The 13,275-nt window shown below is 26.0% G+C and overlaps 1 protein-coding gene across 3 annotated transcripts in view; it reads right to left on the bottom strand.

The window, feature by feature from the left end:
- Positions 1-1,005: 1,005 nt before the first annotated feature.
- LOC111678186 (frequenin-1) overlaps positions 1,006-13,275 on the bottom strand; it is a 79,092-nt gene continuing 66,822 nt past the window's right edge. For all 3 annotated transcript variants that reach the window (XM_046947644.1, XM_046947645.1, XM_046947646.1), the window contains exons 3-8: positions 8,010-8,034; positions 7,762-7,810; positions 5,962-6,051; positions 3,633-3,711; positions 1,591-1,679; positions 1,006-1,417 (exon numbers count right to left, since the gene is read on the bottom strand). In XM_046947644.1, the coding sequence (XP_046803600.1) occupies positions 1,250-1,417; positions 1,591-1,679; positions 3,633-3,711; positions 5,962-6,051; positions 7,762-7,810; positions 8,010-8,034 (500 nt within the window). In that variant the 3' untranslated portion in view covers positions 1,006-1,249. The remainder of the gene's footprint in view (positions 1,418-1,590; positions 1,680-3,632; positions 3,712-5,961; positions 6,052-7,761; positions 7,811-8,009; positions 8,035-13,275) is intronic.

Here is a 13,275-nt window from a genome sequence, read left to right as displayed (position 1 = left end):
TATAACTAAAGGAGATTATTTGTAGTAAATGTCACAACTCTTCATCCGTCTGTCCGTACTGTATAGTAAAAAAAAAACTACTAATGTGGTAAAAATCGCATAAATAATAAAATTCAAATATAGATCACAAAGTTATTAAAAACAACATTAACTATAATGTCGAAATTGATTAACACCCTGTAAAAAGATTAAATAAAAATCTTAATAACTATGATTTTTTTTTTAATTTATTACAAAACTTTATTTCAAAAATTAATAGTAATAATAAAATCTTAAGAAAAAAAAACAAGAATATAATCTTAAATATCTAATTTAAAAAAAAATTAATAAAGCTGAACCGCATATAGAATAGAAATTAAATCAGTATGATGGATTTATTTCTTAATTAATAGAAATCAAATATTATGTTTAATCGGAGGAGTAGTTCTTTTAATCTTAAGGAAGAAAATAGTTAAGAAAATTGGAGCTTAAATTTTTACTCTATATTGCCAATAAAGAGATATTTCTTTTGGAAATCCTAACAATTTTTTTTACAAAATTTTTTTCTTAATATTTTTGGGGGGAAGGAGTTTGTTTTTCTTTTCTTAAAATGTCTGGCTAATGCTAATAACAATAAGGCTAAAAGCTAATATAAAAAACGATTTATTTTTCTTTACTTCTTTATAATTAAATTTACTTTTATAAATATTAAATATGATTTGTTTTTATGAATTATTTTTTGAGTTTTTCGGTTTTTTTCCCATCTCATTCAAATATCAAAGGCTTTTTATTTAATTAATATTTTTTGTTGTTGTTATATTATTAATAATTAAATTAATTAATAAATAATTTAATTTGTTTGTTTGTTTTTTTCTTAATTGGTGTATTGACATTGTTAAACATTAGTTTTTTTTTAATTTAATGGCTAAAAATGTTTTCATTTGTATTAAATTTACAAAAAACCAATAAATATAGTTTAAGTACAAAAGAGCTTTTTTATAAAAACTCTTAAAAATTTAAGAGGGGTTTAAATTTAAAGTTTAAAGAAGTAAATTAATTGTTTTTTTTTTTTTTAACATTTAAAGAAAATATTTATTTTATTAAAATAACTGTTTTTTAAGTTTGAATAATAATTAAAAAAAGAAGAACTTAGATATCTTTGGTATGTTAGAGAGACAGCTTTAAAGCTTAAGTTTGTTAATTGATTTGAGTATAAATAGAAGGAAACGAATTTAAATGGTAAACTCTTTTTAACTAATAGGAAAAGGATTTAACCACCACCTAAACTTAACGCCTGAACTATACGTGGATCAGCTTTACTACCCTCACGAAATTCTTCTAATGTTAATTTTCCATCATGATTTTTATCCATTTGATCAAATATTTTATCCACTCGTTTCTGGGGTGTATTTTCATCCTCCGCCTGGGGTTGTTGACCCTTTATTATTGTTATTTTTTTTTTTTTTGGTTAGCAGGTGTAGGTATTAAAAAATAGAGAAAAACATAAAAACCAAAAAAAAAAAACAATTTTATTTAAAATAACATTTTCGTATGTAACTCAAATTAATTAATGACATTTGTTTTATTAAAAAAACGAAAACGCATACTTACCACCATTTGATAAATGGCATCAACAATATTGTACATTTCCTCTCGCGTTATATAACCATCATTGTCCACATCGTATAAACGAAAAGCCCCTGTTTTTTTAACCATATAGCAGAGTTGGCAATTTTAATAGAATTTACAAAAATAAAACGATTTATATTGTGTCATATCAACAAAAAAATGAAGTTGGTATTAAAATAATGGCGGAAATAACATTTACATGTGCTAAAGTTTTATTTCCTTTTTTTAACTTTTTTTTGTAGCAAATTTGGTTACAAGCTCACACAGATTTGTTTACAAACATTAACACAAAAAAATATTCACCGAAAAAATAACGGAACATAAAAAATGTTTTTTTACAGGTCTTTACTGTAGTAATGACATTAAAAGTGTTGAAAAATGTAACAGAAAAAAAAGCAATGAATTAAACCAAAATTAAATTAAAAATAAATCAAGTGTAAAGTAAACATAAAATTAAATTTTTTTTATTTGAAATTAATGAAAATATGTAAAAAGCTATGCTGAACCTTGTACTATTTCGAGAATAAAAGTGGCTATTTAGATTTGCTATTTATCTATAGTGCCAAGATCATTTGTGGCTATTAGCCATATTCCAATTCCAATTTTCTTTAGAACCAACTAATCCATTTTGTATCAATTGTTAAGTTTTTTGTTTAATTCTAAAAGGGGGACTATGTGCCACAAGGGCTCTTTTAAATAGACTTATATTTAAACACCCGTATTTCGACTTTTTTACAACCATATTTTTAATAAACTTTTATTTTTTTTCAAAATAGCTAGTACAGGGGTACACAGATTATGGGCACATCTGTCAGTACTGGTTAACTTACAAATCGAAAATAAGACTTTGTTAAAGTTTTGTTATTTCCCAATAAAGTCAATGAATGTTAAAAGAGGAGATAGCGCCATAGGGGCACATTAGCCCATATTAATTAACCGTAATATTGAAACATCAGTTTTCCTTTAATAATCACTACCATCTCTCAGAGTTTTAAGTTTCCATTTTACAAAAGATAAGAGACAGATGTGAATTTTTATGATTTCTCACTTCATGTTAATTTTTTCTTCGATTTTTAGTTTTCAATGTTTGACGTATGAAGAAGGACATATTTAATGTCCCAAACTTCCACAGGTGCTCATGCAGCAGAATAAAGTTAATTCTTTAATAAAACTATATTAACAAGAAATTTCGATCATTAGGAAAACAATTAAGTGTTTTGTTTGAGTCGCCTGTCTGCCTGTCTTAATAAACCTTATCAAACATCATTAAATTGATGCAAGCAACGAATTTAACGTTGACCTTTTACAGTCTATAAAATGCCATATTTTTGTAGCAAAGGCTACATAGGAACACTGGGCGGATATCATAACAGCGACTCAAAAAATAATTCTAATTTAGGAAATATTTTTACTTACAGTTACATATGTAAAACATATATAAAAAAGACGATTTTCAAAACATTTACTTTTTTTATTTTTAGGAACAACAACAATTTCTCCAGATTAAAGGTGTTACTGCAAAAACAACCTATATTTTTTATTAATACCTTTGCATTTGCTTAATAACAAACAAATGTTTGTTAATTTATTTCCTATTTATTTTTTTATATTTTTTGCCTTTCAACGCACATAATTCAAAGTAATATAATTTATGGCCTGCCCATTTAATAATAAATCATTTGACCTTAACAAAACCAACCACAGCATAACATATACAATTACAAAAATAAAAACAAACAACATTACAACAAATATGTAACAATTGCAATAAATCTTTAATAAATAAACAATAATAGTAAAGAAAAAAACGAAAATAGCGTAAAGAAAAATAAACAAATAAATGAATCTCAAGGAAAAAATATAAATAAACGCTAAATAACAGTAAAAAAAAGAAAAACGATTTTTAGAAAAACAAATAAACAACAACAACAATAAACATTTATTTATTATAGTTGTTGTTGTTGCTCACACTTCATTCATTAGTTAGAATTTTGTAAAAGTTGCGTTTTATTTGGTTTACTTACATTGTAATTTTTCATCTAAATTGCCTTTCGATGTTACCGACAAAGCTCGTATAAATTCTTCAAATTCTATTGAACCATCCTGTATATGGGTGGGTGAAAGTGGAGGTGTGAAACATATACAAGCAGCATTATTGGAGAAAATTTAAGAGAACAAATATTAAAGATATAGAAATAAATATTATAAGCGAAATTAACTTTTAGGTTACACAAAAAATTTATTGTTGAAAAGAAAACAAAAATAGCGGTTATATTTATAAATGCCAAACAAAATAAGATAAATAATATGAGATAGTTAATTGCCACACCGCGAGAAAAAAAGTCAAATTAAATCTATGCTAACTGCTTAAATATATATACATATATAATGGTTTATTAAGTATCTTCATCCTTTCTTTTCATTTTCTCCCTAAGTGCACAATTTTTACCCATTTATGTTTACAATTTTACCCTATTTCATTTAATGCAATTCATGCTAAGAAATGAAAAATTAAGTAAAAAGTAATATTTATACAAAAAAAAACTAAAAGAAAAATATATCTTAAAACCAAAACAAAAAAGAAACTTAAACAACAAAGCTTGTGTTTAATTAGTTGGCGAATTGGTTTAGATATAGAAACTATAAATCATGTATACGCCTTAGGGAAAAAGTCATAAAGAAAATAATAAAGCAGAGAAAGGAAATCAAGCATAAAACGGATGTGCAATAATACGAACAAAAAATATATCCTTTTTGCTTTAAGTAAAGGGAATTTTCATTAGATTTTTTTTTATATTTTGTGAAAACAAAAGCAAAAACCAATAACTGATGACCAAAATGCCCAAGAGATGCTTTTGTATAAAACAAAATTTATGAAGTTGAGAACAACTAAAGCAGTCATTGGTAAGAAATTTAATACGAAGAACTTGTTAAAGATTGAAAGTTAAGAAAACTGAATAATAATCATGAATTTATGACAAAGTTGTGAATAATAGATAGACTGAAATTTTTCTATAAGAAATTATATAAATTAATAAATTTAAGAAGACAAATATTATAATAATTAAAAAATGTGTAGTCATAGTCTAGACATAGTCTAGTCATAGTCTTGTCATAGTCTAGTCATAGTCTAGTCATAGTCTAGTCATAGTCTAGTCATAGTCTAGTCATAGTCTAGTCATAGTCTAGTCATAGTCTAGTCATAGTCTAGTCATAGTCTAGTCATAGTCTAGTCATAGTCTAGTCATAGTCTAGTCATAGTCTAGTCATAGTCTAGTCATAGTCTAGTCATAGTCTAGTCATAGTCTAGTCATAGTCTAGTCATAGTCTAGTCATAGTCTAGAAATTGTATTCAATAATAAATTTTTGTTAATAATATTTTCCATTAAATTTCCTTCCCACGGACCTACTTGAGTATTCTTATTTAACTTAAAGGTCAGCTTTGAATATTACATGTTTGTATGTTAAACCATTTATAGTAGAATTTCATAAAATTTTAAATTTAAATATTAAAGTTTAGTCTAATGTACAAGAGGAAGTGTTAAGAGAAAGTTTCATCGATTTATTAATATATTTATATATTTATGGTTAAACGTATGTGTAGAAAAATAATGAAAAGTTTAAACCGAAGTATTTAAATATTGTTTTCAAAGTTTACCCAAAACTATGTGATAGTCAGACATACATACACATTTATAAACATGTATGTGTTTCTAAAGTGGGTACACGAAGTAATATATCATAATAAAAAACTGTATGAAAAGAACACGCATATTTCGACTTTGTGAAATTTCTTTAAAATATAATAGGAAAAGTAGTTGCTATAACCAAACATTGTGGCGTATGTGGAATATTTAAATATTTGGTATTGAATAATACTTATATGTATGTGGTGTCAAATATTAAAGAATTTAAAAGCTAAATTTAAGAAGAACTCAAACAAAAGTAATTCGAAAAATATATAAATTAAAACTCTATCCAAGAATCTTCGTTAGCAACCTTTTCAATATCAAACAATCATAATTGTAATGACTCTACAGTGGTCAGATGTTAAATTAAGCATAAAAAATGGTAAATTGCACCACAAGCTGGTAACAAAAATGTATTTATTAAATACAAAATTAATTCTGTATGTAAATATCTATGGAAATGTATGTAAATGCAAATAACAGAAAGTAAGTAAGGAAAAAAATATTAATAACAAACAAGTAAATGAATTAATTAAAAGCTATATACATATATACAGTATATATTTAATATAAAGAATAAATAAAATCAATAATCGAATACAATTATTTAAAGCGAAAACAGAAAAATGAGTAGAAATTAAAATATTATGATTGAAAAACTTACATTATTTTCATCAAATACCCGGAAAACTAACGAGGCAAATTTACTAGGATCTCCTTGAGGGAAAAATTGTTTGTAGATTTTTATAAAGCCCTAAAGGCACAATTACAGCGCCAACAACACAAAATATACAAACGTTAAACAAATGATTTACAACGAAAAAATAAAAACGACAACCATGTTGAACAGCAGCAGCAACAACATGTAGCGAACAACATATAATGGGGTAGAAAAATGTCACAGTTTGTGTGTGTTTATATGAGAAATGTTAGAAAAAAAGAAAAAAGTTGAAACATGTACAAAATCATATTCATATGTAAAATGAACATAACACAATACAACAACATAACAAAACATTTAGTGGCGCCCCAAATGACAGGCAATGACGCCGTTGAGAAACATAATCCATATAGAAAAAAATACATTCGAAAAAAAACATCATCATCATGAAATGTTGTAAAATATATAGCAGAAACAGCAGTATCCATCCAATGATGTTGGTATTAGCAGCAAAAGTAGTAGTTGTTGAAACATTAAACAAATCCACAATACGAGACATCAGCGGCAACATTTCATTTAATCAAATATGTCGCATACAATATCAAATGACATTATTAGAATTTGTATATTTTTTTCGTACCAAACATATATACAAACACGTTGTTGTCCCCAAACAAATAACAATATTAAGGATATAAGGATAATAATATAACAACAAAAAATGTAATAAAAATCAACAGAAAAAAGTTTCCAAAATAATATGTGTAGAAATTCATAAAATTTTAATGCAGTTGAAAAGAAAAAGTTAGTTGTATGTAATAAAATGTTGCGTATACAAACGGTTATTTTTAGTTTTCAATTTAATAATTGTGTTTTTCCCAACAGCAGCAGTAATCAAAAGGCATTATTATAAATTTGATCCATTTTTGTTTAAAAATCATAAAATTTTTTAAGTTTTTTTGAAACAAATGAGAAAAAAATAGAGAAAAGGAAAGAAAAAAGAATTTGTATCAGAATGAAGCAAGGGAATTTAAATTTATTAATATATCTTCTCGTAACAAAAAATTATTTTACGATTAAATTTTAATGTTGTTAGTTTTGAAACAAAAATTGCATTAGTAAGTAGTTGTAATTAACACTAGGAAGGCCGTGGTAAAAAAAACTCAACTAGAACTGAATTAGAACTGAACTAGAATTGAACTAGAACTGAATTAGAAATAAACTAGAACTGAACTAGAACTGAACTAGAAGTGAACTAGAACTGAACTAGAACCGAACTAGAACTGAACTAGAACTGAACTAGAACTGAACTAGAACTGAACTAGAACTGAACTAGAACTGAACTAGAACTGAACTAGAACTGAACTAGAACTGAACTAGAACTGAACTAGAACTGAATTAGAACTGAACTAGAACTAGAAATAGAACTGATCTAGAAGTGAACTAGAGCTGAACTAGAACTGAACTAGAACTGAACTAGACCTTAACCAGAACTAGACTGTAACTGAACTTACTATCCTTTTGTCTGTTTGTGTATAATTCTAATAAACGTAAGACTTAAGTATTTAACAATTTTTTAGAAATATTTCTACCTCCTAATTTTGTTACTCATCAGCAGTTATTGCTATTAGTTGTGTATAAATAAATTAGAGCAATAATTAGAGCAAAATTGAACGATCACTTTTCCTTTAACCACAGAACCTGTATAGTGTTAATCTGACGAAAATGATAAGTTTCATCAACAACCACAACAACAAAACTATTTAGTCATAAAAGCCATAGTATTTCCTCTCTGTTACTTACTTGCTCTGTGAGTAAACCATTGGGACAGTCTTTTAAGAATCCTTTATGCCTGCGTTTTTATGAATTTTTAATATGAATAAAAAAGTTTTTTTTTTAGTTTTATTACAGTATTGAATCAAAACGAAAGAAGAAACGTGTTATTAAAATGAAACTGTTTTCGCATAAGGAATATAAAATAAGTTTGCTGCATTTGGCAGAACAACAAAGAAACACAAGAAAAATAATCATAAAAAAAACTAAAAACTTACCATTGTCTGATTTCTTTTTCTGTAACTGAAATGAAACAAAAACAGAAAAACAGTATTAAAAATTTATGCGGAATTATGTTTTAAAAAGTTTCTTATAAACAATGTATCGTAAAATTGGAAAAAAATTGAGATTTATTACAAATTAAGTAAAAGCTCTAAATTGAATTAGAAGAAATTTATTTTAAAAAATTCAACAGTAATATTAAATTTATACGTATGTGTAATATAATTAAAAAATGTTATTTATTATTTGTTATATTTGAACTCACTATATATAGTATTTTTTAATAATCTTTAAAAAAATATAAATATATCTTTAATAATTCATAATTGTTATTTGTAATGTATCAGGACGTATGAGTAATAAGATTGTAATTTTTATTTATCATACGTCTCTCGAACATTATTTTTTTTATAATTTATAATTTGTATTTCATCGTAATTTTTTTTTGTTCCTTGTAGTATTTACATACGTATAAGTAATATGTTAATAAATTAACACGACTTGTACGTTCTTCGTTTAAAATATGCTTATTACCAATAATGTATTAAAAGAGCTCGTCGTTTTACGTTTAAACAAAAATGAATAATAATACTATATTAGAACATATTTTTTATTTCAGCTACTGTCATAAAAATAAGAACTTATTTAAATGAAAAACAAAACTAAGAGTTTGCTGTGTTTAGATAAAGTGAAGGTACAAAATGACAAATCTATAAACTAAACAAGACAATAAATCTTCCATTGATAACTATTTACAACCGTCATCACCAGCAGTAGTAGCAATGGCAACACAATGACATAAATATAGCTGCTGTTGTTTTTTTATCTAATACACCCACAAGCTATTTTTATAAATAAATATTGGTATTAGGCTGCATCGAAAAAAAAAAACTTTTTTAAATTTAATTTCAGCTTTAAAGCAAAAGTATCATTCATCAACGAGTTATATTTAGTGGACAATTGAACATGGCGAATCATATAAACTAAAACTTTAATAGAACTGTACTAAAACTTAACTAGTACTAGAATTGTACTAGAATTGTACTATAACTTAACTAGACCTTAAATAGAACTAACTAGAACTAAATAACTGCACTAAAACTGAACTAAAACTATATATCAGGTATTTTTTAACCATAGAATTTTAAAGCTATCTAATATAGTTACAAAACAATAGAAATGTTAATTATAAATTGAAAATAAGCAGCATTTAATAATAATAACAAAAATATACTAGTGATTGTGAGAGTAAATATAGTACAAATTAAACTAAAAACTGTGCGGGTCATAATATGGAGAAATGAATTTAAATGCATATAAAAAATTAAATTCTTTTGGCATAGATTCACATGAAATATGTTTAATCCACTATTTACTTCAGCTTTTTAATTTAGCCTTATAAATTCAGTTAATTACAGATGATTGTCTAAAATAAACCCTAAGCTAATTAATGCACTACGCAGTAATGCAGTTGATATTTGCATTACGCCAGATCTTTGCTTCATAATTTTTTCAAGAGTGTATCTTTATTTCTCATTCGATTTATAAGAACTACTTTTGTATATCATAAAATGACACTCACTGTAATTTTAGTTGTATTCTATACTAAATATTTGCAGCTAGATAATATAAATAAAACCATTCATGAAACTTAAACTTATGGCAGCGGTTTTTCTACATCATTTCATTGTCATGAAAAACAGTGACAGTTTTAAATGCAAAAAAATAAAATTTTTAAGACATTTTCACTTGCAGTTAGTAATGAAGGGGCTTAAGGCACAACATGGATATAATTGTTTTTCTAAATATGAACGTGACAAAATCATAAAGAAAAGAAATTTTTTAAACTTTTTTTAAAATTTTTGTCGGGAAAATAAATATATTCTATATAAAATGTAAAAAAATAGTAAAACATTGAAATATCACTTTGAAAGGAACTTAGACTTGTCTTTAAGCAAAATTTTATTTACCTCGATAATTATAAAAATATTATTATTTATTCAATCAATATTGCATTAATAAATAATAATTGTATTAAATATGTAAAATATCATAAACGTGCATAACATAACAAATATTTTACAAGATTTACGAAGTAAATTCCATTGATAAAATGAAATATTTAAACATAAATATTTGTAACACTTTTAAGCTTAACAATACAGATTACGTGATGAAATAGCATATACACAACAGAAATAAACAAAAGGACACTCTATGGAAATGATTTAAAGCAACCACGAACAATATTTAACTAAAGACGTGTATGTGTATGCACTTATTTATTTAAGAATTGTATGTATATATAATACTTAAATCTATGTATATAGTATATATATGTATAGTTTGATTATAGTTCAAGTATATATGCTTGACTTTAAAACCCTCCCAAACAAAACAGGCTTTAAAAATCTACAAAAGAGAATAAAGAGAGAAAATAGTGTATGAAAAATAAAGACTTAATTTTATTTCATTTTTTCTACCCATTTCCATTTGACATTATTGTCTGAACTTTTTGAATAATGTCAAATGCAATTCTTTTTTTTTTTCTTAAACACCCAAGCAAACACTCTTTAAAAGACTATCAAAAACCAGGCTGTATAGTGCAAGGCTCAAATACAACATGTGTATTTAGGAAATTGCAAAAAAAAAATAAAATAAAAAATAAGAAGAACCAAAAAAAATTTGCATATAAAAATTAACATATTTTTTTCTTTTTCTCTTTTTATTTTAGCTTTCTCGTATTACAGCATCTTAATCAAATAATGTAGGAAAATATGTCTACATAAATCTGTTATGTATACGGATAACAGGGAATTAAGAAAAAGTTGTATTTTTTACAAACAGGAAAACTTGAAAAGTTTTACAAACATTTTGCAATTGAAAGATGTCTTTAAAAGGTAGTTGTTGATTTTTTTTCTTCCATAACTTCTTGAAGGATTAAGTTTGTTGAAAGTTAAAGTCTATTGACCTTGTGTATTGTACATGAAATAGTTGAGATGAAATTTTGTCACTGTAAAGTGATTTTTTAATGGCTTGTAGAATGTTTGCAGAAAATTTTCAGTAAATTATAATTTAGGAATATTAATTAAATTTATAGTTAAAGATTTATAAAATTTATAGATAATGAATTGACTAGACTATGATTCCAAAAGATAGATAACAGAATAGTCTATTGTTCAAAGCATAGAACTGCTCGAACTATAGTCCCTTGCTACCGTAACTGTCCATACAACTCCATAATAATGTCTATAGACTAAATTATAACTCAGACAAGACTAAATTATGTCTAAAATCTATACTGTAGTGTAAATAGACTGTACTATAGCATCGATTACAGATTAGAATTTAGTCCAAACTATAGAAAACAATTTATCAAAACCTATTGATTTGTTTAATCTCTAATCAACTATATACTCTTGGCTAAAACCTATTGTCTGTAGTCTGCTCTAAAATCTAGCCTAAAGTTCAGACATCTCATTACTATAACCCAGACTATAGTGCAGACTTTAGACTAGACTATAGTCCAGACTATAGATTAGACTTTAGTAGGGAATATAGACAGTACTACACATCAGACCAAAGGCCTTTGATAGATTGATAGCAATAATAACGGGATACTATGTGCTGGACAGGCAAGCAAGATTACTTGGGCTCACTTTTAATGAACACTTCCATCTTCTTTAAGAATACCCCGCTCAGCCGTTATGACAAGCGCGGATACAAGGGGGAAATGGAAATTTAACAAACAAACATAGTCTATAACCTATAATATCGACTTTAGCCTAGTCCTTAGTGGGGATTATTTTCCAGACTTTAGTTTGCACTACAGTCTAGCTTTATGCTAGTCTGTAGTATAGACAATAGTCCAGGCTATAGGATATTCTATAGTTCAGACTATAGATTATTCCATGGCATATACTATATATTACTCTATTGTTTACAATAATCTATATTAAAGACTAGTGTATAACTTAGAATTTTGTCAAGACCATATAGAGAACTACAGTTAACTCGGCCATAGTCTACACTATAAAGTCTAGACTACTGACTAGACTAGACTAGATTTAGTCCAAAGTATAAACTGTATACTAGACTACAGTACTGGTTTTAGTCTATATTAAGTCGAGACCACACACTATATTTCTGTCCAGACTGTACACTAGACTAAAGACGAAACTATAGTCCAGACTATAGACTAGAAAAAAACTAAACAGATTAAGCACTAGATTAGAGTACATACTAGACTAAAACTAATACTGTATATAGAAAAAGAGCATAAACCACCTTATTGACCAAAAATACAAATATTATTTAAGTTCAAGGACCATTTTGTAAAACTTTTTCTATTGAATGCATCCAAACAATTTACAAAAAAATTTTAAAATACTTGTGTGACTTTAAAAAAACGACTAATAAATTTTCTATACAAAAAAGAACTTAAATATTCTGTCTGCTATTGAAAAACATAAATGTAAAAAAAAACCTTTTTATTTATAAGCAATTATGGCGCAATCTGAAAAAAACATCATAAAACCATTAAAAATTTTGCTCTTTTTTTTGCTCCTCTCATAAAGGAACAAGCAATGGAAGAAAATGGCAACTTTTTGAAATAAAACTTGGTCAACAATTTATGTGACCATTTGTTAAATAAACTACCAAGAATGGAAAACGTAAGAAAGAAACTGAAACATAGCAAAAACTGAATGCAGATACAAACACATATTTACAAAAAAAATAGAAAGACGATGATCGGTAATCTTATCCCATAAGGACCAAATATAATAATTTTTTTTCTTACAAAAACTTGTATTAAATTATATAGTTGGTTTGTAAGAAAGACTAATATAACATCAAATACGAGAACATACACATAGTCAAGTAGAAAGCCTGTTGTGCTCTCATTTTTCGGAGTTTCTGTTGGGAATCAAATTTATGACCTCCGAACATAACGGAGGCATCTAAAACAAACAAAGTATGTAATGATTTATTTTATAATGTTTGTAAATAATTCTCGTTCTGCCGATCACTGCTACAAACCCTTGAAAATGCGTTAAGAATTTATTTGCAAACAACTTCGAATACGAGCAATTTATGTTTTCAATTTCAGGATTTAGAAAAGAAAAAGGTGTTTCTTCAATAAAGAATGTTTTTGTAAATGATTTCAATATAAAAAAGGAAGGAAAATTTTGTTAAAATGTGTATATAATACAAGTTAAATAATTGTTGACCTTTATATACAAGTACGCAAAAATGTTGCAA

Source organism: Lucilia cuprina, chromosome 3 (assembly GCF_022045245.1).
Source record: "Lucilia cuprina isolate Lc7/37 chromosome 3, ASM2204524v1, whole genome shotgun sequence".
NCBI lineage: Eukaryota > Metazoa > Arthropoda > Insecta > Diptera > Calliphoridae > Lucilia > Lucilia cuprina.
This window is presented reverse-complemented; position numbering and strand designations above follow the sequence as displayed.